Genomic DNA, 26565 nt, shown 5'->3' on the forward strand with positions numbered 1-26565 from the left:
TATAATTGGTCAACTGAACGTCAATATGATTGTCGCAACAACAGATGTCTGGCCCAACACGGCGGGCTTCGACACGGATTACGAAGAACACGAGCCCGTTGAGCTCACCGTCAAAGGCACCATCCCACGGCATGCTGCAGGTGTACTTTACCGGACGGGTCCACTTGGCTACAAAGCGAAGACGAATGATGGCAAGATCTGGGCAGCAAGACACTGGTTTGATGGATTCTCATGTGTCCATCGTTTCCAGATCGACTTTCCCGACGCGGACGGCCCAGCGAAGGTTACCTACCGTTCGCGACGCACAGTGGATGAGTACCTTGAGATTGTTCGTACGACCGGAAAATTGGATAGTACCACGTTTGCTGCAAAGCGTGACCCATGCGAGAGCTTCTTCTGGAAGGTAAGTCCTGACTGTACAGGATGCACGTGAGACATACACTGACTCTGTACGTCCACCTCTGTAGGTCATGAGCATGTTCCAGGCATCACAGAATGAGCGCAATGTCGGTGTTACGCTCTCCATAAATATGGCTGGAAGTGACAAGCTTACCAAAGGCGCGAAACCGACGACCAACGGTCACACCAGTGGCGTTGAGACTCTGCATGCCCGAACAGATTCTAGTGCCATCAAGGAGATCGACCCCGAGACGCTGGAGCCGCGCGGTTATGCACGTCAGGAATTCCTTCACCCGGAGTTGAAAGGGCCTTTCTCTGCCGCCCACGCCAAGTCTGACCCCCAGACTGGTGACATGTACAACTTCAATCTCGACTTTGGATACAAGGGTACCTACCGCATCTTCCGTGTCTCGGCAGCGTCCGGCGAGACAGATATACTCGCTACCTTCCATGGCACGCCTGCATACATTCACTCGCTGTTCTTGACTGAGAACTACGTCATTCTCTGTGTCTGGAACAGTCACATCACATGGGGTGGCGTTTCGCTCATGTATCACAAGAACGTCGTCGACTCAATCGCGCCCTTCGATCCAAACTCCAAAGCAACATGGTACGTTGTCGACCGCCGCGAAGGCAAGGGACTTGTGGCAACGTACGAAAGCATGCCTTTCTTCTGCTTCCACAGCATCAACGCTTGGGAAGAGCCATCAGCTTCTGACCCTAGCAAGACCGACATCATCACCGAGCTCAGCATGTTTGAGAACCTAGACATCGTCAAACGCTTCTACTACGACAACATCATCTCTTCCATCGACACGCCTGACTATGAGGGTGAGAAGCGCAGGCCGTGCCTTCCGATGCAGGCGCAGTTCCGTCTTCCAAGCGTCAACGCTGGTGTTCCTACCGCGATGCCTGCCGAGCTTCTCTTTCAGGCCGAGAAGTTTAAGTCGATGGAGTTGCCTACGCTCAATCCTGAATATCTGACTAAGCGCCATCGCTACACGTATGGATGTGCCGACCGTCTCCGTTCTTCATTCTTCGACGGCCTCGTCAAGTTCGACAACAAGACTCAGGAAGCCATCTACTGGGAAGTGGACGGCCACACACCTGGCGAAGCGATCTTCATCGCTACCCCCGAAGGTGTGGAGGAAGATGATGGCGTGTTGTTGAGTGTGGTCTTGGACGGATATGCGGAGAAGAGCTACCTGCTCGTGCTCAATGCGAAGGACTTGACGGAGATGGGAAGAGCTGAGATGGCGGGGCCGATGAGCTTTGGGTTCCATGGGACGTTTAAGGAGACGTACAAGACATACCGTGGAGATGTATGAGCTGTGACAGTATGTTGTAGCAGGGTGGCCTCGTATATCCGTTTCGTTGGCACTTGCTGATGTCAAAAGATTTCGGGTTTCGTCATGGTAACATTGGTAGATATTTATGTACGTAGATACATTATCCCTTATATGCAGATTAACCCCATCGAGTACCTGAAATATCCCTTTCTCACAGTTTGGGAAGTTTCTCTTGCGACTTCTCTTGCCATGTTCCCTTCCCCGCGTCATCCCAACACCCCTCTACTCGGTCGAGCTCAGTCCACTCGATTCCATTGCGTTTACAGATAGTCTCGTGACCCTTATTCGTCTCGCCAGCCCACCTCAGTGTTCCTTTCCCGGCGTCCCACAGTGTGAGGACGTAGCAAGATGCAGTCGTACACTTATCACCGCGCTTTGTGGGGTCGGTGTTGTTGGGGTAGAGGTGGCTGCATCGTGTGTCTTTGAGGAGTTCTTCGGGCGTATAAATGCACTCTCGCGTCTCCGGTGGTGAGGAGAGGGACAAGGTGCTCATGTCTTCGCTTCGATGGCCTTTGCAGCGTGGCGCGATGGTTGCAGTTACCGTGAAGGTCTCGATGTTAGCCGTTGGGGTTGGCGTTGCTGTTGCTGTTGATCGATGTGATAAGAAGAAATAAGAATATTAATATGGGTTCTTTGTTCGAATTCTTCTCGTTCTTGATCGTTCCTTGAAGATGATTCTGTACAGTCAGTTGACGGGTCAATCTGACGGGAGTCATCGAGCGCACGCACGCTCTATGGCCCCTACGAGCTTTGCCAGTCATCCTCCAACAGGCCTGTGCTTTATCCACTTGGACAAACATGTGTTCGGTATCTTCACTAATGGTCGTTCATCTTCGACTTTCGGCAATAGAGCAGATAACAATTTCATTTGCTTCGTTCATCTGCTACGTATTCACGCCGGACTCTGACGTCGTGTCTGGTCCTAATTAGATGGCTACAAGAGCTCAGAAAGCGCAGCTATGACATAGCACTATCGATGGGCTCAACCTACTCCTCCATTGAGTTTTCAATACCGTCTTCTGAAATCTGGCCAACGTAGTAGATATAGCGCCCAGTACTCGAAAGTCTTTCTGGTAACCACAGCCGCTTTTGCTCATCCTCATACTCCCAGAGCTTAGACGCGACCTGCCTCCCTACGGCAGCACAATCCTTCTCATGTGTCAACACATAACAGTTTCCACTCGTACACTCTCTCTTGGCACCCCATCGAAGATGGTGACACTTCGAAGCGCCATCTCGAAACGAAAGCTCGGGGATAACGAAGGTATCGCAGTGTTTGATATCGAGGCTTCTAGACCCGTCGACAGGATGGATGTGAGACAAGCCGCTCATAGATTCGTTCGTTTTGTATCGGCGATGCAGAATTGAAAAGATCGCTCGCATCGCGCCATCGGTATCTTCGAGCTCTTTGGCATGGTAAGCTCTTACCGCATCTTCCGCTTTGGCGATGGCGCGCGCCACGGCCATATCAGCCGGACCAAAGCGCTCTACGGTATTGCCAACAGAATTCTCTTCAGGTGGTGCGATCGTCACCTTAATAGTGTAATTCAAGTTCTTAGAACTGGAGGCGGTAGCCATGATAACGAACACCACGAAAGATTTGTAGTAATGAAGAAGCGTTGGGGTTCAAAAATGGTAGTAAGAAGGCAAAGAAGATCAAGCCAACGATATATATACTTCCCTAGAATGACTCCTCGTGAAGCCCTGGCATTCAGTCGTTCATCGCGCGAACATGAGGACCACCTAGGTACCAGTGGTTACACGAAGACACTAAACAGTCATCAACCCACAAGAAAGGTATCAAAGCGAACCGTGCTCAGAAATATGACGTTATGTGCCCCAAGTGCGTATTCTTGCCATCTAATGAGTTATCAACCAAGGTTATAGCGTGGCCATGTCGATTTCGTACATCTTCGTGGATAGAGGCACGTGCGCAGCGCGGACCGTAGTTGAGTTGGCACAACCACGGATGTGCTTACAGTATTCCTAATGAAGAGCAGCATCCTGACACAGATGCTATATATTGTGTGTTCGCATTCCTCGGTTTCCTGACCTTCTCACCATTGTCTCTTTTCCCAGAAACTCAAAATGCCTACTTCTCGCAGCCACACCCACATACTCAGAATCGAAGCCGATGGCCTCCAAGATGACTACTACAAACAACACATAATCGTCTGCGACATCTGCTTCAACGACGAGACATCCGATTGCGGGCTCGATGAGGCGTCAGCAGCATTCTTAAACAGCGAGCCCGACCTCCGCGCTATATCGCCAACATCAATCATTTGCACCGCCGTTTGCCGACATGTCTTCCACGAGAGGTGTCTCGTAAAGTGGCTCCAGGAGCAAACGAAACGTCGTCTTCATGGCAACTGCCCCATATGCCGCGGCATGCTCGTCTTCAATCCAAAGGCTATTGCGTGTGCGCGAACTTCGGAAGCCCATATTTCATCATCGCCATCTCGTAGTACTGCGATGACCCAGAGGCAATCAAGAGATGATGAGTCAACTACACCTTCCACATTTCGTACGACTCATACGCAAGGAGACGCTTTCGAACGTGAACGATTGCAAATTGAAGAACCGACTGCTCTTGCTCGGCAGCGCGGGATCTATGAATTGACAGTCGAAATGCAACGAAGTCTCCGAGAATTGAATGAAGCGCTCGATCGATTAAGGTCAAGTCGGAAGACTCTGTTGGAAGAAGAGCTGCTTCGTGCGGGAGAAGAGCGATGTCGGTTGGGAGAAGAGCACGTTCATTTCTTAGAAGAGCAGCGTATCTTGGAGTTACAAAATGCAGGGATAAAGCCACGATCCTGATACGATGGAGGCCGAAGACGACGCTTGAATTGTACCTTTATGATAGGAGACTTTTTGTTTTGTGATCAATTGAACTCTTCTCTCACTTTTCTTGGAGCTACTATGGTTAAAAATTGGATCGTCAAGACTTTTTTGGTGCTCGCGTTATTTACCGAAGGTTTGGCGCAAGTGAAATAGGTGTCGAAGGGTACAATCGCAAAGGTGCTAATCACTGTACATCAGCTCCGTCAAGGTTGACTCCTGAGCACAACCCTTCTTTCTACTCAATCATTAGCTACGATCACTTTAATCTCAACTCAGATTCCTGACACACCACGCCCCGCAGATCTCAACCTAAAGGCTCTTCAGTATGGCCAACAACATCACAATCGATGCGCGCCTTGACACGTTCTTCGACGCGAGTGTGGACAATCTCAAAGACGACCACTATGTTGAGCATGGCAGCGTATGCGACATTTGCAGGGCTGATGACATGGCTGATCCACCGGAAATCATCGAGCACGCATCCTCCATCACGCGCACAGCTGTAGTCCAGACGAAGACCTGTCCCTTGCCTCACATTTTCCACAAGCTCTGCCTACACGTCTGGATGCACGCAAACCTACACAGAAACGAAAATGCAACCTGCCCGATGTGTCGTACCACGCTCATCGTACGTAGTCACAGTCCATGGAGGGCGTCGTTCTTGGAAGAAGCAGAAGCAGAAGCAGAAGCGTTCGCTAGACGACGCACCGAACTGTCCGAGAGGTTGGCGCTCATGATTGCGCAAAACGAGGCAGCTGCGAATGAAGCCATTGCACGGATAGATGAGATTAGGGCACGTCTCCGGATGTAAGACGGACTGAATGGCCTGATCGCGATGTAGAGCGTTATTGCGGACTACACCTCGCACGCACGCCAAAGACGAACCCACTATATAGCAGCTTTGGTAGCGTTAGTAGCGCTGGCAGCGATTGTCAACCTGCGCTGAGTGTGTCCGTTCAGGCGATCGCAGGGCATGGGCGCGCCAAGCAGTTTCCTGGCCAGAGGTCTTTGTCGCAGTCCGGTCTTGAAACTTTGTACACGAAACCAGAATTCCCAAATTAGAAAATATCATTCTGCCATTCCCACTTGGTCATGTTGTCTTGACAAGCTTGTGATCGTCCGGTGTGCTTGGCGGTTTCTTATGTCTCTTGTATTCCGAATTATCCCGATTCCAGCCCTCGCCGACCGCCTCCGAAACTCCGAGTTGTACCCGATTCGCCACATGTGCAATGCTTTACTCAGGCTAAATCATGAAAACATGCTTCTTGACCAATCATCGTAATTACAGTCTTGAAAATGCAAGACTGCAGTGGGTCTTTCTTTATCAAGGTATGCAGTCTTTCGGTGTGAGGTTTTTCGGCGATGACTCGGCGGAACGATTGTTGGGAGCGATGCGTTTCGACTTTGCGATAGGAGGAGTATATAGTGAGGCGCCAGACCAACAGTTCGAGGGAGGGTATCTGTCAAAGCAAGCGAATGTTAGCAATCATCCTCTTTCGTTCTGAACCTACAAGTCTACAATTCATTTGAACATCCAATCTCACACTCAATCTCGATACCCTCAACATGGTGGCGCAAACATCCAAGCCATCGAGCCGCAGCTCTTCCGTGACGGCGCCAGTCGAACGCTCATCCTCACCGAGCATGCATCATGCACTTGCGACTTCTTCGTCTCTGAAGTCGATGCTCAAGAAGCCCTTCCAGGGCTGGTCCAAGGATCTCCTTCGCGCGAGGGACGACGACGACGATGACTACAACTTTTCGAGTGGTATGCGCCGTGGAGCTCAATACTACCAGAAAGACGCCTAAGATGGCTGGGGATACTATGATCCGCGACTGATGGAGGCTGAGGCCGATGCCACCTGCACACTACGGCCTTCCAAATGACCTCGAGCACAACACCTATGCGGGTCGACCGGGTGGTAATATCGAAGGGACGTATAGAGGCAGAGTGTTATACCGTGTGACGGTGGTAGTGACCCGGGGTTTTGGTGGGCTGGAAGAGCTTGTCACACCCGGCGGGTATGGCTGAGACGGTTGTGTGGCAGGCCTGGCGTTTGTGCTGCGTTGTATTACTTTTGCGAGCGCGATACCCTTGATGTTTCCCTTAATTTACACAATTTGTAATGCGCACTTGGTTCCACAATGCGCGTTATCGTACGAAGGATTGGATGTGTTGTGTGACGATACACACGACCAGAAAGCTCGTGGAGACGCCTGCCACCATTCTGACAATTCTGAGCTCGGGTTACGTCAGCAGCACTTGACGCATCCGCTTCTCCCACTTCATCCCGAACTCCATCTCGCAAAATCTCTCCCAAATCGCGCACTTTCTAAATTGCGGCCTTCCCGAACAACTAGAGCCTGCATAGGGCTGGCATACATATGTGCCCTCGCTTGCGGTCTCGGTAAGGTCGCTACCCATGGACTGGCCCAGAGAGCGCCGCACCGAAACATGCATGGGCCATGCTGCAAGCCACAAACTCTCCCGTCTGTTAAGCCTAGCTCATACACGAATCATCACCATTCCATCGAGGTCACACGCGTGGAGACGAAGTATCTTTGAACATGGCAAGCATTCAACAGTAGACCATCTTGCTGACTGAGTACGAGAAGATGACGGGTCCAACTCATGGCGTGCGCATCACCAAGCAATGTCGACGTCACTCCACAGCATACTCGGCTTGACTCGACGAAAATTGCGGAGGATTTGCGCGCAATCTCTTCCAGGCAACAGTCGCACGAATAGACGCAGCTAGACCATATCAGATGCCGGTGTGCCTAGAAAGGCGGCTTGGTGGTCTTTAGGGGGCCTGCGCCGCCCGGTTAGGCGTGCCGCATCATGCGCTGTCAGTTAAGCGATCAGCCTCCGAATCTCCCCAATAAGTAGACTAGATATCCCATACTCGACGAACCTTTTCTTCATCGCCAAGCATCACTCGTTACTGCCTGTCGTTCGTTGCCAATCTTTTTAAAGACTCTAATCTAATACTTGTTACTATACCCCACATTGCTCGTCTCAATCAACACCGCAAGATGTCTAAGATCCTCTCCGTGGCGCTTTTCGCCTCTTACGCTGCGGCTCAAACGACCGCTCAGGTCTGGATGCCCGGTCTAGGCGATATGGGCATTTCGTACGAGGGTTCTGTGGTCAGCGTTGACAACGACCGCACTATCATGTCTGTGGCTGTGCAGGGTATTACCCTCGACGACTCACTGGTGCGTAACAACGAGTTGAAATCATCGATAACATTCACTGATCTGTTGCGACTAGGCCGATGTCCCTTCGACCATCACTGTCGGAGGCAACACCTACTATGAATATGACGCCTCCAATGACCACTACGGCGTGACGGTGACCGTCTCCGGCGCATGCTCGCGCCAGAACACCGACGAAGCGGAGGCAACCTGCACCCAAACTACCATTGGCCTCGAATCCGAAATGAGCTCTCTATGCGCTGACCCCGAATACGCTTCCTCCCTCTGCCCGGACGGTGTGGATGCCGCTCTCTCTTTCAGTACAGTGTTCCCCGAAGGCTACTTCGACCTGTTCGCCGTCGTCATCACCGAGGGCGGTGACTCCCTTCCCAGTGCCACAGCGGCCGCATCAGTATCGGCCGGCAGCGCTTCCGTAACAGCGTCCCGTTCCACTGTCACATCCGCAGCTTCTGGATCTTCCACTGCTACCGGCTCCGATTCTGACGCAGCGGCAAGCACTGGCTCGGAATCTGCTGCTAGCTCTGGAGCTTCCGCCACCTCCAGCGGTCCTGAGGAAGTAGCCACTGGTGCTGCCCACATGGTCCAAGTCCCAGCTCTGGCCGGTCTTGGTGCCGCTGTTGCCGCTTTCTTCTTGTAAAAGTTTAGTAGCGAGATAGTCGCTTTTATCTGCGCATTTCGAACGAGTTCTGGCTTCGCGAATACCCTTTATGCATCTACGCATCGTCACTCAATACTTATGCTTATAATACCACTCTGATTTATATCCTCACTTCTAGTATCACTAATATACAGATGTTGTCTAGGAAGTTGGCTTTGGAGGCTCTGGAGGCTTCGTTACGCACACCATTCTCTCTCCCTTCTTACCAAAGCAGATCTTTCCTTTTCCCGTATTATCGTCAAAGCAGCACTCTCCTTTAACTTCCTTCATGACTGGACCAGTGTACACATGTCCCTCGCAGTCTATGTCATCGCACGTGAATCTTTTCACATCCCCACCCTTCTCGAGAAAGTAGCAACCTTCCTTACACTGATGATCCTTCCGATCACGAACATGCCGACACCTCCTACTCCATGGAAATAATGCACTTTGTACGACGACGACCTTCTGGGGCAGGTTCTTGATGTCATCGAATACGAAATTATCGAGATTGGGATTGTTATCGGATGCAGACAGTTTGTGTCCGGCAGCCACAAGGTTTGTGTTTGTAGATGGTTTGTTGCTGAATATGCTGGGCAACCAGCGCGGCAGTGGTCTAGGTGGTTCTTTGACTGTCAGGGTGTATTTCGTGGTGTGTGGCTCCGTCGAGCCTTCAGGGTCAAAGAAAGGCTCCATATCCGACTTCGGGTGTAGTTCAAGTGACGACAAGAATATGTGAGCAGTCGAGAAGTCCTGGAAGATTTGCGCGAGACAGTGGCGCAATATCGGCAGATCTGGTACGGAGAATGATAGGGAAGAAGTGGCTGTGTGAATGTGTGCGGTTTATAAACAATGACTTGGTGGTTAGTGTTCGCATGTGACTCAGGGTGTGAATCACGGTGTGAAGAGCGCTATGGGCGACAAACGAACGCGTTGTGTAAGACAATGAGAAATGGTCGGTTGGTGTTTGGTGCTGCGCTAGCGGTACCGTGGATATTCTGCTTGCGCATTCACAACCCTCCGGGATATCGGGTTGTAGAAGGTTTTGGCATGAACAACCGAAACCCGTCCGAATTAGAACGAGTTCGCCTTCTTCAACCGATCACTCTCCCTTTCCTCCCTCACATGCTCGTCATAGCCCTCGATACACCTCAGCCTTTCCGTAGGGCTCAGATAAACCATTCCACCATCCTTGCACCAACCCTCCCAAATCTTAGGCCGTCCCCTTTTCTCTCTGCGTACAGTTTCTCCTCCAATCTCAACCTCTTCGTTCTCCATGATACTGCCCGCTGCCCACTCAATAACGTAGTGCTCCTTCAGGTACTCTGCTTTGCATTCGCGTCCCGAGGCTAGGCAGCTGCAGCGGATGCTTTTGGGGATTGCATAGCAGTCGACATCGAATGTGATGGTTTCGTTGATGCCAATCAGATCGGCGTGTGAGAAGCTGGAGTCGGAGAAGTATTGTTGTGACGTTGCGGGCGCGACGAGTGCGGTGATGCGGAACGTTGGCTTCTCTGGCGCGATTCTGAAGTAGGCCATGAGTTTGCTGAAGATGCCTGACATGGTGGATGGTATGTCGGTATGGGCGCGGGTGTGGTTTGGATGCGCTTGTGATTGAGACGTGACTGGTGGGATTTTGCTTGAGAGTAGATTTGGTATTCAGGAATGAGGTTATTGAAAGGGAGCAATGACCGGAGACGTGGTCTTTTATTGAAAAATATCTCATGTGTTGACTCAAATGCACAACCATGGTTCTCATGTTCTGGCGAAGACCCTTAATAGCGAGCCACTCACGGCACTCGTAATGCTTCAACGTACCAAACCCGAAGATCAAACGCAGAAAATACCATTGTAGGGGATGCGATCAAGGTGTGTGCGACGCTGCCAGTCGAATACTACTGATGCGCTGAAAGAGCGGAGACCGACGTCTCGAGATCCAGCACAGGAGTCGTGGGCCGCGCATCACGCTGCAGTTCGGCGACACTTCGCGAGATACCCATCGGTACACCACGTACAATCTTGTTGGCCGGGCTGCTAAACCACGCAGCGTGTGTAGTCGTCGCATATGCCGGAACCTGTTCAACTTCCGATTTTGCAGGTTTAGCTGCAGGGGGCTGACGGGAGGATGGAATGGGAGTCGATACAAGATCATCTCTACCACCGAAGAGCGAGTTGAATATTATGCTCGGGCCTAGCGACTTGAAAGTGCTTCTCGTGCGGCGCATGGAAGACGGGTTCATCGGCTCCAATTTGGTATGCTTGTTGTCGCCTAGGCGGTCTATTGGGGGTTTCGAGAGCTTTCGCTTGTCTGAATCCTCTGCGGCGTGTTCCGTAACGTTTTCGATCTCTGAGGTAGCAGCTTCGGGCTCATGTGGACGTGACTCATGTTCCGGAACTGCGGGTATATCGCTCGCGCAAGCAGAGGATGAAGGGCAGGCGGTACTGCAAAGAGCGCTTTTGGAAACAATACATTGAGAGCTCGATACTGCAGAGACTTTCGGTAGTTCTAAACTCATCGAAGGGGTCGTGGCCATCGTAGACGATTCAGGAAACAGGCCATCACGACTTGAGACTTCAGAGCATGCTGTCGACGATCTTCCGCTTTCAGACGATTCTTTTGATTCTTCTGTATCGAAGGAGGGTTCGAGGGTAGGCGGTGTATTGGATGGCAAGTGTCGCTTCTGCTTCAGAATAGTGTTTGACCGCTTCGGCTGAGACTTTGTCGCGAAGACATGAGATTTTTTCACCCTGCGTGGCATTTTGAGAACGGGGTCGCGGCCCAGCCGAGAACTCCAGAAATGACGTAAGCGGAGTGAGATTTCGGTCGGTCCAACTAAGGTCGAGGTTGAGCTCGGACGCCGGGTAGTTGGTTTAATGGCTAGAGTAAATTGTCAAGGAAATGAACTGACACCCGCTCAGTTAGACGGGTGCGCGGAGGCTTCTTTGAGTTTTCACAAACAGTGTGTGAAAGCGTTTGGGGTTTTACGATTTGGATCGCTGTCGAGTGAACATCCATCGACCAGGCTGAATTGCGATAGTTGCGCGACTCGAGCTGGGGCCTGTGGCGAAGCTTCTTTTGTTGCTTGTGGGAGTGAATTGTTGTAGGCTTGACATTCTGGATCAAATTTAGTGCTGTAGTGTGGGCAAATGTTGGTGACAAAGACATGGACGTTTGCTGCGCAGTCGTAGATGTCTCGTTGTTCAAACACTAGTCCGATTGCGGCTAGCATCTGGTTCGTACGACCGCAGACTGCAGCTGGAGTTGCTGCCACCCGCTGTCAGACATGGATACCATGCAAGCCAGGATCGATTCATCCGAAAGCTAGTACCCCACCTTTGTAAGCATGTCAGCGCCGTTTCTCAATCGCTTTTCGCGTTGAAACTTACTCTCAAATCTGCAATCATGGACCGGGAGCACGCCGGTGAGATGACCTTTGAGGTCGACGCAGGTCACGATGAGCCGAATTCGAACAATGTGACAAGCAGTCGAGAAAGGAAGCTACTGATGAAAGTCGACCTGTGCGTCCTGCCTACCGTCATTGCACTGTATCTCTTGTGTTTCATCGATCGAACGAACATCGGTAAGGCCGTTTGCGCATGGCTTGTTTATGCCCACGGACTGATCACAACAGGCAACGCCCGTATAGCTGGCATGGAGGAGGATCTCAAGCTTGAGGGATATGACTACAACGTCGTATTATCGGCGTTTTACGTGTCATACATAATCTTCGAGATGCCAGCAACGCTCTGCTGCAAATTGATCGGTGCGCACGATGACTAGAGCGCTTTGTTCAATTCTGATATAGCAGTAGGCCCTGGATGGTTTCTGCCGATGACCTCGTTTGGCTTCGGTGCCATGTCTATCGCGACAGCCTTCGTACGAACCCGCGCTCAGGCGTGTGCTGTTCGATTCCTGCTTGGGATCTTCGAGGCCGGCGTAATGCCTGGATGCGTTTACTACCTCTCACGATGGTACAAAAGGTCGGAATTGACCTTTCGTCTTGGGCTGTGGTTGTCCATGGCCCCTCTCGCGGGAGCTTTCGGTGGCATGATCGCTTCGGCTATCCTGAACTTGAGCTCCGTCGGTTTCTTCGATGGTTGGCAAATGTAAGCAAATAGCCTGTGTGTTGCAAGTCCCTGAATAACAGTTGAAAGGATCTTTGCGATCGAAGGCATCGTTACCATGTGCCTTTCTGTCGTGGCCTTTTTCACACTGACTGACCGCCCGGACACTGCACGCTGGATGACCGAAGATGAGATACGGATGATAGTTGGCAGGATAAAATCCGAGCGTCTCAACCAGACCGAACTGCTCGACAAGATCGATACCTTGAAGCTTCGACGCGGCTTCTCCAACCCAATCACGCTTGCGACATCGTTCATCTTCCTGCTTGACAGCATAACTGTCATAGCCATTTCGTTCTTCTTGCCGACGATCGTTCGTACCATTTACCCAGCTCGCACCGTCGTCCAACAGCAGCTCTTGACAGTGCCGCCGTACGTTCTGGGTGTGGTCTGCACTGTTCTGATCACGACCGTAAGCTGGCAAATGAACTCTCGACAGACGCTCATTGCATTCACGGGCCCTTTTGTAATTGCTGGGTATGCGATGTTCCTTGCGACGATGAACGCAAGTGTTCGATATGCGGCTATCTTCCTTTGCGCATCAACATGCTTCTCGTTGGCTGCCATGACGAACGCACAAGTCAGCGCAAACGTGCTTTCTGACTCTGCACGTAGCATTGCCATTGGAACCAACGTCTTTTTTGGATACGTTGGCGCCCTGATCGCCAGTTGGACTTATCTACCTGGCGACTCTCCCCGTTATGCCATTGGAAATGGGATCAACTTGGGTTGCGCAGTGACATGGACCGTCGTGGCGATTTTCACTAAGCTCTGGATGACCCGCGACAACAGGAAGAGGGACAGGAGGCAGCTAGAAGCTCATACAGAGCTCGCATCATTGTCAGATGACGAGATCGCGAACCTTGAGTGGAAGCACCCTGCATGGCGATGGAAGCCGTGACTGACGCCACATTCTCCTCAGAGGCCCCAGAGACATTGCGGCGTTTATGGAAGAAGCCCACATGGCTCTTCACGTTCAATCCTGCCACCGAGTGTAGAATGGCCGACCAGGTTCGCAGTGCATGCGACCAGAATTCCCTTCACGACAAAGCTCTCTTCTGAAGTCGGAAGCTGTTTCCAGTGTCTTCCTCTGAGTTAGCTACTTGTATTCAATCTCAAATTCACACGACAGAGGCGTGAAGTCGCAAACTTACATGCCTTTGTTCCTTCACAATCGCTCGTTCACTGCAAACAGATTCACCCACCTGATGCATATCCACGAACATGTCTATCGACTGCAAGCTCTGAGTTGCCAGCTGCTCGACTCAGTCTCTACCAACTTGCAGCCCTCGTTCAAGCAGGCATGGACAACTTCCTCAACACGCAACTGCATCCCGCAGACACTTGCAACATCTGCACCGAGCACTTCAGCGCGACCCATCAGCCTGCGGCGCTGCCTTGCAAGCATATCTTCGGTCATGAGTGCATCAAGAAGTGGCTGAAGGAGGGTAGGGGAAACTCGAATGCTTGTCCAACTTGCCGTTACGTCGTGGTCCCCAAACCAAACCCACGCGCAACCTTCGATGTTGCCTCAATCTGGAAAGCAATATGCGATCAGCCGCCGGAACGCCTCCATGAATTCATGATGAAGATATGGTCGGGCCTGGAGATACTCTGGCAGCGAGAGCCCACCGGCGCCTTCACCACAACATCCATTCTCGACCAAGCCATCATCCCGGCCCTTATCAACACTGCACATCGTACCAATGCGCCCGACGATCGACGGCCAGACTCTCTTCTGGATTGCTATAATCTTGTGGCCGCATCTTGGGACTCTTTGGGCCGCCCCGATATTGCGACTGGTCTCGCGATCCCGCTGGTTCGTCTTGCACGTTTGATGGCCAGCGCAGGTGCTGTGCTACCGAAATGGATGACCACGAACCCACGCGCAAACAGGCTAGTCTGGCGCGCAAATGCCTGTCTACCCATCGGCGAAGTAGACATATCGTGGCGCTACATCATCGAAGCTTCTCAACAGATCGAGTCGCCTTACTTCCCTTTTCTGCACCTCTATACCATGTTCATCAGTCAGAGTATCGCACACTTTCCTGCACCGCGGCCATATCCCACCAAGCGCCATGAAATCATGAACCTTGTGGTTGAGCGTTGTTGTACAAAGATTGGTGGAGGAGGGGCGGCTTGGAAGGGCAAGCCGGGCGACGAGCTCAAGGAGGTTTTGGTGGGAGTATACGACGAGTTACAGAGGCATCAGCTGAAAAAGAACCGGATGAGTCTGCGAGGTCACGACGGAGAGGATGCGCTGGTCAAGGGCATATGGGCTCTCGCTGGCTGGGGCGGTGGAAGGGGTAACGCGCGCTGATGGCATTGCGTAGGTGGGGCCATTCGAGCCATCTTAATTCTATGTGCTTTATGAAGTTAGCATCCTTGTATCGATTTAGAATGAAAAGGACATTGAACGCATACCTGAATTGTAGAAGGATATCAGCATGACTTGCGAATGATGATGCTCACTGGTCGCCGTTAGCGTGTTCCTGGAGGCTTGGCGGATTGCGACGCGTCCATGTCGCGCGGGGCTGCGCGCCTCTCCACCCATTGCACCATCAATTGTACGGACTTGTCGGTAAAACTCAGAACCCAAGCGACTATGATTCATCCAATATCATCGCCATTGGCTTGTACAGAATATTTCGAGCATGACTTCAAGCCCGCCGCGCCTGCCCATGCTTGTCTTGTTGAAGCATCCTGTGCAGAAGTGAGACTATGATGAACCGGGCAAGATCGCGACACTACCGCTCACGTTCGCCATATCAGACACCATGGAGCTTCTCCCAAAAATATCCAAGGTGGGCTACTTTCAATAACCTTGGAACGAAGGCTGAACAAAGACTGAACACAGCCGCACGTCTTGTGAAACGTGGGAGCGATCAAGCAGAACTCATTTACGAGCAAGGCAAGATGCCTTGCATCGTATCTGCTTCAGAGAATTAATACAAGACTATCAATACGCTGTCCAGCTCGGATACTCGAAGACGGCAACTGCCAGGCTGCCGGACAGATCATAACGGCAGGTGCAAAAGACAATACAAGCACATTAACTCGCTTTGAGCGTACCACTAAGAGGCATTGGTTTAGATTGACATCCTAGACAAACAACAATTATCCGCCACAACGGCATTACTCCCTCGAGATTTTCGGCAGTCTTCGCGAATGCGATGATGTCTGGAATGATATATAACTCTCCTATCTAGTCATGTCAAGGTCTCGATATCTTACGAGTAGCCTTTATCACATCTGACAGAATGCACTTCTCGCCTCATCTATGGCTGACGGCTACAGTCGGAGTACTCTCAGCTACTCAATCGTCGGCTGAATGTACGCGCGAAGGTCTTCTTGCAGCCGCAGACTCCTATCTAGCGGCTCAGGTTGCGGGCTCTCCTAGCAGTCTCAGCCTCGCGCCCACGAACTTCACATATCTGCAAAACAACAAGGCTTCCAACATTGCGACTGGTCTCCTCTCAACGCCCTTCGTCATCGACCTCAGCCGCTCATCCACTGACACCGAAGCATGCGCCAGCTACACAATGTGGATCAGCGCTTCTGGGAACAAACCCTACGTAGTTAGCACTCAGATCCGCCATCTGAACAACGACACGTCGTCCATCAGCTCCATCGACACCGTAGCGGCTACAACCGGCGACCTGTTCTTCGACGCGAAGAAAACCCTTTCCTACATCCGCGCCGAATCGTGGTCTACCCTTCCCACCGCCTCGCGACCCTCACGTGCTCTCCTCAAGTCTGTCGGTGACGCTTACCTCGACATGTGGACGAATGCTACTGCTGCCGACACTATACCATGGGGCACTCAATGTGAGAGGGTGGAGGGAAGCATGTATACCAACCCTTGCGGAGTGAGCCTTCCACACGGAGGGAGTCAGAAGGCGAATGGCATGAGACGATACGTTATCGATGAGAGTATCGGCAGTGTGCAGGTCAGTTGCCAGTTCGATAGCTTGGGAGCTTGGCCGGACAGTCACGAGATAAGGGTTGAGGGTGGGAAGGTGAGGTACGTGCATACCGTCACTGTACTGAGGGGTGTCGGCGCTTGAGATGAGCCATTGCATCTCTATTACAGTCGTTGTATAGGATCAATTGTCTCAATTTATGGCTCTTGCTCCTCTACTTAATGTCAGCGCTCTTGACAACTGTGCCAAACACATCCGCCAGCTCTGCCAGTGCCACCCTGGTGACCTCGTCACCCTTGACACCAGGTATATCACGGTCGCCGATGGCATCCTCTACCAGAACGACTTCGTATCCCTTCTGGAAAGCCTCACGTGCAGTTGTAGACACGCAGACGTGTGCCATGTAACCAGTCAGGACAAGCTTCTTAACACCCATCTTCTCTAATGTCTCATGCAGAGACGTCTGTTCAAAGGATCCGGGGTAGTTTTTCCAGATCTTCTCTTCTCCGTCCTGGTCATAAATTAGCGACGAGTCCCCCTAGGACGTTGTATTGGCCCAACATACCTGTGCTTTGACCTCCTTGAACTCTTCCGCCAGGTCAGTGCCAGGCGTGAAGACGGGTGCGCCTTCGGGTGTCTGGTGCAGGATGTGGATGATCTTGCCGTTTGCTTTGCGGTACTTGTCGAGAAGGTCGGCAATGACCTTTCCGCTTGCTGCGGCGTTTGTTACGGTGAGAGCGCCGGATGACTAGTCGGTAGAGTTAGCGATGCGGCTGGCAAGGAGAGAGCGAGTGTGAGCAATGAGGAGATTAAACGTTCGGCAATAAATCGCTGCATTCAAAACGAAACCATCCTTGCCGATAAACGGGCAGTAGTTGTCTTTCAGGATTCAGGGGATGAAGCATGTAGACCGCTAGATAGACACGGGTTGTTACTTACATACTCATTTTGGGCGTCAATGATGAGAAGAGCAGAGTCGCTAGTCGAAGCCGTAGAGGCGGGCATACCAAGAAGGTCACGGAAAGATGGAGGCGCCATATTTTGCGTAGGATAGTAGTATGTTGTTGTTCCGGGTGGTGTAGATGAAGTTTGTTATGGAAGTATTGCTGTGATGGCAAATTCGGTGCGGGAAAAAAAGGAGGTTTAAGTAACAACGAGCAAAGCAGATCCTACGTTGTAAGGTCGTAGCCTGTATGGTAAGCAATGATTAATGATCTACTTGGTTCCAGAAGATGTGTATGCTATTCGGGATTTCGGGATACGACACCCTTTTGGGGTGAGTAGGCGTACCCCGCCTCTGTGGGTACCTGCATGACGCGCTGCCAGGACCTCGGCCCAATGACGTCCAGCCGCCCGTGGGGCGCCATACCTGGGCATCTTCAAAGTCTGGTGCTTCACGCTTTGTTTTCTCGACATATCCGGGGTTTTTGGCCCGTGAAGGTTCACCTCAAAATGTGCTCACGATTACATCTCCACTGACTTATATTGCAATTCAAACCCAAATCGATCCTCTGCCCACACCTCATCCGACGCACCGAGCCATCGGACATGGATAAAGCCAACTTTGGCAAACCAACTTCACTCGCGAGTGCCTGAAGACCCATTGTCGAACAAGAACCATCTGCTCAAACGGTGATCGATAATTGCGACACCTAGCGCTTGTGTGGCCGTGTGCGGCGATGCGACAAGAACGACGAAGTTGCGACAGACGTATGAAACTCTACAACTTCCAGTCTTCTGCCCATACATTCGCCTTGCTGAACGGCAAGACACCTCCCTTCACCATGTACCGCTGAACATCGCTTGGTGAGACGAAGGGGACGGCAGGGCCTAATGCCATTGGCTTGCAACACCCAGCATTCTTTACCGCAATCTCGTAGGCTTCCCTGTGATCGTTTGCCACAATCCAGACGCCCCTGGCATGCTCTTTGGTCTCCTCGATGGCGAAAATACCGGAAGCCTTCACATCTCGAAGTGACGAGCCTTTGGAAAAACGTTGGATCGAATCTCCGAGCCAGTAGACGTTGTGGAGTTCGAGATTACATTTCTGCTGGCGAAGAAAATCAGCGGACTGGTCGTTCTGCTGAGTATCGTCGAGGTGTAGTGTTTCCAAGCGTGACCAGTCTGGAGAGTGCGATGGGCCGCCCAAGAGCCCCATGTGTACTGAACCCTCGTTGCCCAGTCCATCTCCGCTGATCGAGAGATGCGTTATACCCGCGTAGTGCGATGCTGTGTTGATCTTCTGATTGTGCAGAATCTCCAAGTCGAAGACCATGGCATCCAGTGTTGACATCCAACGACCAATGTACTTTATCGCAAGTACATCTCCGAGCTGACTGGCGGGTATTGGTGACGCGCTTGGATCGACATCTCCCAGTGCGCAGATTGAATGCGTTTCGATATAGACTTTCAGTTTGTTCTTCCGCATCGGGTTGCGGAGAACGGCATCAACAGCGCGATCGAACATTTTAGGGCACGCTTGATCGAGGATTCCTTGATATGGCTCGAACATCAAGCGGCGGCGAGTCCACATCTCGTCTTCAAAATCTTCCGGATCGTGGTCCTTATAGAGCAGCACTGTCTGAAGGAGCTCCTCACGGGAGGGTCGCTCCTGTGCTGGTCGAGAACTGTCGAAACCGGGAACGTGGATCAATTCTTTGACGCCATGAAAGCTTCCGAGTGAGTGCGCCAGGGAGTCGCGTAACTGGGCAGAGTCGCGCTCTTCATGGCACCCATCTATGAAGTGGAGATAGGTGTTCGAATTTGGCGGCAGCTCATCGTCACTGTCGGCCTCCCAGTCATCGTGCTGGGTGAGTTCTCCATGGAGCCCAAACTCAGCAGGCGGTGTCGGCCATACGTTCTCGAAGATTACCGCCGGAACACGTCCTAGGTTGCAACTAGGGTTGGTGCTCTGGATCTGCACTGCTTGTGCCATCCTCGAGATGCTACTAGACATAGGCATTATGTAGAAAGTCGTCTCGGAGATAACCCATGCGGGGATGGCCGCGCTCAGGAACCTGTTCACGCGACGTAGCGATGAGATGTCGGAGGCGTCATTCGTATTCCTCGCGATCATAACAATCAGCTCGGGCGGCAGGTCGTCGAGGCGTCGAAGCTGTCCTGGGATATATACGGAGGCAAGGTGAGTAGCGCTCATCTTTTCGTAGATGTTGTTTTTTCCTCCGGGTGTGGAAACTGTATCGCGGGCGCTGGTGTATATGCGCTGTAGTTGAGACTGGTCCTGATCAGGCAGCGGATGTGGGAGTTGCAGTTGAGAAGGAGAAAGCTGCGGCTTCCGGTGGGTTTAATTATGTAGAATTGAGTAGCGGAGGTTTTTGAAAGTGGCTGGGACGAGATTTCACCCCCATGGTTGACAGGTCGCGCGCTTCTCTCTCGCAGTATACACACACGTTTCACATGCGTTATCCTGAAGCTTCTATTGGTAGTTGCGGTCGCCGATCAGAGATTTCGCACCTTGTGATGGCACAATAGCGCGCCATTTCATCGTTCAGATGAGATATAGTGAAGGTGAAGGTGAGCCGGCCATGCAACCGAGGTGTAAGCGTCGTGACATCTTGATAGATCTTCTAGGAGCGCCGATGCGCATGGGAGTACTGCTTACAACCTTCGTAGTGGGGTTGCAGTCTTCCAAGGTTAGGAAGGGATGGTATCATGGCAGCCATCATGTCCAGAGATTAAGTTGGAGATAGAGGCGTGTTTGGAATGCATGCCTCGCCGTTGGAGCATAAAATCAATTGTCAGAGCAGTGAAACGGTAGGTATGCGGCGAAGCGCATATATATGATCCAGTGTTCACAATGACTACAGCGCCTGGATATGCCACTGAAGTCGTGTTATGGGATGCCGTTTGTAGCGCAGCTTGGTGATTGCTATGAGCGTGCCACCTGGGCAAGCTGCAAGCAGCGGCTAGGACAAGGCGAGTGAAGGGAAGTGCGCAACTTGCTAGACGCCTGACCTTGATGCAGAGATTCGCTGTTTGGTTTGGTTATCGGAAAAAGTCAACAATTCATGTGCAGCGCAGGAAGACAAAGAGATGGTAGCATGAGGGTGAAAGCGTGTATGAGATCGCGTACGGCGTCAAAAGACGCAGTCGCGCGCTAGTGTCCACAGTGGGCCTAGATTTAGTAACGATCGGCGACTTCGCAAATTACGGTGATAAATGAGATACAGGCCCACACGACGAAGTTATAGAGACAGATTGTGGATTAAAGCGTCAAACTAGTTGCGAATCGCTAGGGGAGACATAATTGTCTCGAAAGGAGTCGGTGTAACGCAAAAAGAAAGGATTAAGATCGAACTATTATCAGCACACTGCTATTATAACAAAACCAAACACTCTCAAGGTGACTGATGACGCCAGTTCGTGCGAAGGCAAATCTGAAACACTTCCCGAAATCCTGTCTAAGCGTGTCAGTAAGCCAGTTGCAAGCTTTTGTGCAGGCTAAGAAACATACCAGCTCAAAGATACGTTCGCCCACCCGGCGCCGCTTCTTTGATCTCCTTGAGATGTTTTCCGTGCTCCTCGATAACTTTCGGGGAAGTCTTCGTGACTTCACCTTGACGAAGCGCATACGAATACCAGGTCTTGAAGCATTCTTTCTGAGAGGCTGTCGGATATCGTACGCCTTTCGCGCGATGGGCTTGGAGAACCATGGTCTCGAGAGATTGGGTTGCAGCAGGCATAATTATGGTGCGATGGTGAGAGAACAGAATGTGTGAAACAAAGACCAAAGGTGTGATAGGGCGAAGGGTAGTTCAATACAAAGAATCGAAGTTGGAGTTGTGTTACTACAAGCGGATCCGCAGTGAAAATCGCCGTCACGTGATGGCAGTAGTCTCAGATCGATTTGCGGAAGCGGAGAACAAAGGTGGAGCAAGTGAGTGTATAAAAATGAGAACAGTTGACGAGGCAGAATGGTCGTGGGCTTACATGTCTTGGTGTTATCTTTTTCCGGCTCTCCATCAGATCTCCGCGACAGGTATAACGGCAGACGTGCGCAGCGGCCTGCCGGTGCTCAAGTCACCGAGTATGGATCGAGAGCCATCATCGGGAGTTTCCCGAACTCTGAATAGCCGTGCATGCCTTGGTGCCTGTCAAAATTGTATGCAGATCTCAAGTCCGGCGTGAATGCGGCAGATGTTGACATTCTGCGCTTGACGAATGTTACCTGCTTGTAAAACCATATCAAGTGCTGACGTTGCTCTTCCGACCTCAGGATTTACTCAATAAACTAGCGGATGGGAGAAGGAACAAGTAAAGATGTAAGCATACGGTGAGATCCGGTGCTTCGCTTCTATAGACGCTACGGGTGGGTCACCGGTGTCAAAGGTATCAAGTCGGGCGACGCGCGGGAAAGCGGGGTCAGTGCAGCGGGCCGAAAGCGAGCCCACCCCAAAGTCCGGCGCCCAATACACAGAATGAAACGGCAGATACAGGGCGTGGCACATACTTCCGGGTCAGGTCGGGTAAACCGGGGCGTGCGCAACTCTCGTTCGTGATTGTTCGGGTTCAGCGGCATTTAGCTACTCCAAGCAAAAGATGAACACCAGCTTCATCTGAGTAGTTTAATACCAGCGTGTGTACAGTCGCCGAGGACCTATGAGGGAGCATACTCCACCGGATATACTTTGCTGGTAGGAACATCGTCCCATTTCTGCGGGAGGTCACCTCGGTATTTGTTGAAGACCTTGAAACCATTGAAATCCATCTCTCCTCCAGCACTTTCTGGCAACTTGATTGCTCCGCTAAAACACAAACCGCTCTCACTGAAGTTGATTTCTCCCTGCGTGATGCGATATGTGCCTGATTCGTAGTATTCGCCGGTCGGATTATCAAGTCGTGCGTCGAAAACCAACTCGGGTAACTCGGAAGTGTCAATCTCAAGAGCGGGAATGTCTCTAAGATGTCTAGTCTTCAAGTTGGTTCTCTTCTGTGCCGGTGTTCTTTCCCTAGCGATATCCAGTGCGGCCTCGCAAAGTCTCGCAACTTCAGCGTTCACGTAAACAGCAGGAGCACGTTGGCCCCGTCTTTCTTTTGCTGTGGCCCAAAGGTACTCTGTAAGGTGGTGATCATCGAGCCCAAGTACTGCCGGACCAATGAATTTGCCAAAGTTGAAATAAGCTTCGAGTATGCCATGCGTAGTTGAGGGAGCACCAATGTACTTGATCACGATGCTGAGTTGCCCGACGAGATCTGGATGTCTCGTCTCAAGCAACGGACACTGTACCATGTAGGTACCTGCCATCTGAGTCATGTACCTATGCAGCCTGGTTCTGCTGTGTTCATCAAGAATCGCTCGCCATAGAGGGCTCTCGGACTGAGGTACAGAAACCGCAAGCTCTTGTGTTGACGATACTTCTCTTTTTACAGGAACCGCAACTGGAAGGGGCAGATGGTCCACGTGCTCTGGAGGCGTCGGGGGTGCGCCTGGAGTTTGCTCGATCGAGGATAATGGGTGTTCCGTGTTATCGATATCAGACTCAGGAGTAGGCGACGGGAGCTTTTGTCTTTTGTGCAAACCGCCGGAAGGCTCGCCAAATTCTTCAGCGCCCGGTAGTGACCGCTTGTGCACAGCGGGTGCTTGGAAAACATTGGCGTCGTTCGCGGCTTGCGTTTCTGGTGCAGGTCGTGCGGCCTGACTCGCGTTCGGCTTTGGCTTTGTCACCGTGGCAGGCAACGTTTTTTCGACGAGTAGGTTCTTTTGCTGCGCAGCAAAGCACCAGCACTGGGAGGCGTTGTGTCGCGTTTCGTTCTTGAAATAATTCTCTGAAGCTGGATGCTCAGGATATGCTTTGGCCCAAACCTCCTCTAAATTGTGGAAGAGTTCAAGGAGATGCTCCAATGGGCGCTGGACATGGGTTAGTATGATGGGTAATAAACATGGGTATTGTTAAACTAACGATGTAGTATTTGTCCTCCAGTATCGCGTTGATAATCTCGAGATTCGAAATCATGTCAAGCTTCGTTCGGCGGACTTCTTCACCGGGACGCCCGAAAGCGCGTAACAGCAACTGCGCCTGGAGCCATTCTTCCGAGACGTCCTCTACTCCGAGTCGCGCGTTGATGAGCTTTTGCTTGACCTCCTCCTCAAGCTCAAGGCAGAAGTGGTTTATCTGCATTCGTGTGCGCGGGTGAAGCGATCCATTATATGTATACGTCACTCCAGCCAAGGTTGTTGCGGCAGACGAGAGTTCGGCCATTGTCGTAAGTAATTGGTGATTGGAATCGAGTTCGTAAATTTAGGCTCGCAGTAAGTGCTGGCAAGATAAGAATAGGGCATGTGTGTCGATGCTGTCCATGGTGGCAGCATGTCGATGTATATGGGTGCATGGCGATACCCCTGCGAGCGGATGCAGGGTGCAGGTGGGGATGCTTACCGAGACGCGCATTGGCCTGAGCTGACACTGCGGCATCTGGGACCCGCTGCTTGCCGACCAATGGCAAGCGCCGACCATCTGAAAGCGACAAGTCGCTCTCAGCAGTCAGGCACCTTTCCACAGAATCTCCGCAAGCCGTCCCGAGCCTACCTAGGTAGCGCGAAGGTTCAGCAAACTGTCAACTCCATGTCCGGATCTAACTAGGTGGCATACCTAGGTAGTGCATCACGATGCTCGCAGTACCTATTGCCGCGCGCATTTGAAGTGGACGCCGAAGATACGAGTGAGCAGCTTGAAGTTCCGACTCGCGTCATGCATGCAGCTTCTTCTTCTCAACACCTGGGCACACTAGCAGCGACGGCACTGTTACATGCAAAGTGTCAGCATTCATTGCGGACCCGGCGGGCTGACCCAGGCATACAGAAGGATGCATCCGCGCATTGACACGCTAACAGTGCCCTCTCTGTAAGGTTTGCAGGGTCTTTCACACCACAGCCACAGATCGCGATGACACGCGTTGCGGTGTACATTGATACCTGACAAAGCAACAGTCGAAAGCGGTCAACAGTAGGGCTGGAAAAGAATATTTACATGGCTAAAGATCGCGCGGCACGCCCAGCGCACTGCTGCTCTTACGCCTACTCTGATAATTAGCGATAAAATCTACCCCATTAACATCGGTCAACAAACGAAATCTTCTGTCGGTCAAAACTCATTCCACACCGCCCCATATTCGACCTTCGAAGTATCGTAATCCAACCACTTCTCAACGGTGCAAGAATCATCGCTTTTGATTCTGTGACCAGAAATCTTTACAGGCGTGTCGCTGATCATAGGAAGATTGATCTTGCCTTCGAAATACAAACTATCTACCCGGAATTCGAGATGCGCGGTATTGCCAGAGATCCGAATGGGTCCACCAATGGATGGTCTGTTCTCGTATAGTCGAGCTTCGCAGTCGAGGTCGAGTGGCTTTCGTAAGTCGAGAGGCGGTGATTTAATGATCGCGTCCATAGGTATTCTATTTACTCTTTTGAGCTCTTCTAGAACGTCTCGAAGTCTTTCTGTGTCCTTGTCAATCCTGCATTTCCCATTGCCACCATCTCTTGAACGCTGGCTCAGGTGTCTGTAACACCAATCTTGGACTATGTCAAGGCCAGGCCCCATAACCATGGTGCCTTTCAATAGCCCAAGGTTGAGGTGGGCCTCGAGCAAGCCACGTTCCTGTGTATCTTCATCAAGGGCTTGAACGACCATGCGCAGACTGCCTACTAGTTCTGGGTGTTCATTCTCAATGAGTGGGCACTCAATCCAGTAAGTACCCATAGCTGCAACGAAAGTCTGCTTGGCACGGCAGGCCTCGTGCTGGTTCATGAGGTTTTTCTCATCCTCGCTGCGTTCTGGAGTCCATGGATTTTCGGTTTGCTTCCTCCAATAACTGTTCACATGCTCCCCTGCATGTGAGGGTATGGCTGCGTCGACACCGTCGCTTGTGAACTCTTCCGATTTGATCTTCTTACTGGACAGAATCTCATGGTCGTCTGGGATGGGTTCATCGAGCTCCCTTTTAAGGTCGTTTGCTGCGGGTGGTGTAGATGGAGGAGTGATGATGTGCCAACCATGTTGTTTATGCCATTCCGTCGCAAGGTCCTCAAATATCTGTCTCGGATATACTGGCAGCTGCAATGATCGTTAGTCAGAGAAACACGACTAAAAGAACTGGGTCTGGAGGAAAGTAAGGAAATATGGAACTTGCCAGCTCTTCTGCCACGCCGCTGGCTTTCAGCTTTGCCAGTCCTTTCTTCAGCATGTTGATTTGAACCCAAAGTTCTACCTTGCCCAAGTCCGCAGGGGAAATCACATCCCAGAATAGTGCGTGTCTGCGCATCTCTTTGCTGTTCATGTTGAAAAGCGTGACGAGAATATTATCAATGCCGAGACGACGTTCTCCATTGATTCTGTAGGATGTGCCGTCATATGAGTAGATGTCCCCTTCCACCTCTTTCTTCACCTCGATAACAATTGGTTTCGACATTCTGTATGAGCTGGAAGTTTGCAGAAATAATAAAGGTATCGTCATGTCTTTATATGAAGAACTTTTGGATCCCTGTAGGCGTTCATACGGACGCGTCGCGCTAGTGACTACTAGTGCTCACTAGAACGCGCCGAAGAAGTAAATCTTCCCCAGCCATCTTCATTCTTGAAACCGTATCGATCACAATGGCTGAGAATCCGACAATCTTTTACTCCATGGCGTTATATTGATATTGAATTCTTTCGGTCCGGGTCAGGTTATGGTATGGTGTTGCTACCTGTCATCGGGCCTTACTGTTAGCGCATAATGTCTTGAGCCCTCAGGGTCAAATGCCACGGCACTTTCATCGTCACAACGCGTTCGCGAAATCCTTTGTGGCGATGATCGTTGAGAACAATCTCCAAGGTTGTATGTCATTAGTCTATCCGCGATTGGCTCGTCTCGTGCCAACGTTACCTGCTTAGGTATATGACTGTTACGGTGAGGGGTAATCACCACCTCTAGGTTTTGTTAACGTATCTCGCGCATATACTATTGGAAGCTTTCATCTCCAAGCATAACGTCTTGCAGACTTTCAGGTTTCCTTTCGATATGCTAATCAATACTTCGTGCTTAGGTAGTGTCTTTAGCATATCCA

General features: G+C 51.4%; 11 protein-coding genes across 11 annotated transcripts; 6 read left to right on the plus strand and 5 right to left on the minus strand.

Moving 5' to 3' along the window:
- Positions 1-25: 25 nt before the first annotated feature.
- J4E84_000199 (uncharacterized protein) lies at positions 26-1727 on the plus strand (the record flags this gene model as incomplete). The annotated part of the gene is made up of 2 exons (XM_049382842.1): positions 26-403; positions 468-1727. The coding sequence occupies 2 exons, from the start codon at positions 26-28 to the stop codon at positions 1725-1727; spliced, it is 1638 nt and encodes a 545-aa protein (XP_049248360.1).
- A 5901-nt stretch (positions 1728-7628) lies between these two features.
- On the plus strand, positions 7629-8448 carry J4E84_000200 (uncharacterized protein; the record flags this gene model as incomplete). Its single annotated transcript, XM_049382843.1, has 2 exons — positions 7629-7811; positions 7867-8448. 2 exons carry the CDS (start codon positions 7629-7631, stop codon positions 8446-8448), a joined length of 765 nt encoding a protein of 254 aa, XP_049248361.1.
- Positions 8449-9522: 1074 nt separating this feature from the next.
- Positions 9523-10011, minus strand: J4E84_000201 (uncharacterized protein; the record flags this gene model as incomplete). Its single annotated transcript, XM_049382844.1, has 1 exon — positions 9523-10011. One exon carries the CDS (start codon positions 10009-10011, stop codon positions 9523-9525), a length of 489 nt encoding a protein of 162 aa, XP_049248362.1.
- A 1840-nt stretch (positions 10012-11851) lies between these two features.
- On the plus strand, positions 11852-12229 carry J4E84_000202 (uncharacterized protein; the record flags this gene model as incomplete). Its single annotated transcript, XM_049382845.1, has 2 exons — positions 11852-12029; positions 12081-12229. The coding sequence occupies 2 exons, from the start codon at positions 11852-11854 to the stop codon at positions 12227-12229; spliced, it is 327 nt and encodes a 108-aa protein (XP_049248363.1).
- A 462-nt stretch (positions 12230-12691) lies between these two features.
- Positions 12692-13474, plus strand: J4E84_000203 (uncharacterized protein; the record flags this gene model as incomplete). The annotated part of the gene is made up of 1 exon (XM_049382846.1): positions 12692-13474. The coding sequence occupies one exon, from the start codon at positions 12692-12694 to the stop codon at positions 13472-13474; it is 783 nt and encodes a 260-aa protein (XP_049248364.1).
- A 253-nt stretch (positions 13475-13727) lies between these two features.
- On the plus strand, positions 13728-14893 carry J4E84_000204 (uncharacterized protein; the record flags this gene model as incomplete). Its single annotated transcript, XM_049382847.1, has 2 exons — positions 13728-13735; positions 13816-14893. 2 exons carry the CDS (start codon positions 13728-13730, stop codon positions 14891-14893), a joined length of 1086 nt encoding a protein of 361 aa, XP_049248365.1.
- Positions 14894-15833: 940 nt separating this feature from the next.
- J4E84_000205 (uncharacterized protein) lies at positions 15834-16640 on the plus strand (the record flags this gene model as incomplete). Its single annotated transcript, XM_049382848.1, has 1 exon — positions 15834-16640. One exon carries the CDS (start codon positions 15834-15836, stop codon positions 16638-16640), a length of 807 nt encoding a protein of 268 aa, XP_049248366.1.
- Positions 16641-16710: 70 nt separating this feature from the next.
- On the minus strand, positions 16711-17534 carry J4E84_000206 (uncharacterized protein; the record flags this gene model as incomplete). The annotated part of the gene is made up of 3 exons (XM_049382849.1): positions 16711-17007; positions 17062-17244; positions 17436-17534. The coding sequence occupies 3 exons, from the start codon at positions 17532-17534 to the stop codon at positions 16711-16713; spliced, it is 579 nt and encodes a 192-aa protein (XP_049248367.1).
- Positions 17535-18216: 682 nt separating this feature from the next.
- Positions 18217-19653, minus strand: J4E84_000207 (uncharacterized protein; the record flags this gene model as incomplete). The annotated part of the gene is made up of 1 exon (XM_049382850.1): positions 18217-19653. One exon carries the CDS (start codon positions 19651-19653, stop codon positions 18217-18219), a length of 1437 nt encoding a protein of 478 aa, XP_049248368.1.
- Positions 19654-22113: 2460 nt separating this feature from the next.
- On the minus strand, positions 22114-23635 carry J4E84_000208 (uncharacterized protein; the record flags this gene model as incomplete). The annotated part of the gene is made up of 2 exons (XM_049382851.1): positions 22114-23364; positions 23417-23635. 2 exons carry the CDS (start codon positions 23633-23635, stop codon positions 22114-22116), a joined length of 1470 nt encoding a protein of 489 aa, XP_049248369.1.
- A 963-nt stretch (positions 23636-24598) lies between these two features.
- J4E84_000209 (uncharacterized protein) lies at positions 24599-25928 on the minus strand (the record flags this gene model as incomplete). Its single annotated transcript, XM_049382852.1, has 2 exons — positions 24599-25573; positions 25728-25928. The coding sequence occupies 2 exons, from the start codon at positions 25926-25928 to the stop codon at positions 24599-24601; spliced, it is 1176 nt and encodes a 391-aa protein (XP_049248370.1).
- Between the last annotated feature and the right edge of the window lie 637 nt (positions 25929-26565).

The sequence above is a fragment of the Alternaria hordeiaustralica genome, assembly GCF_023758085.1.
Source record: "Alternaria hordeiaustralica strain BMP 2776 chromosome Unknown scaffold_1, whole genome shotgun sequence".
Lineage (NCBI taxonomy): Eukaryota > Fungi > Ascomycota > Dothideomycetes > Pleosporales > Pleosporaceae > Alternaria > Alternaria hordeiaustralica.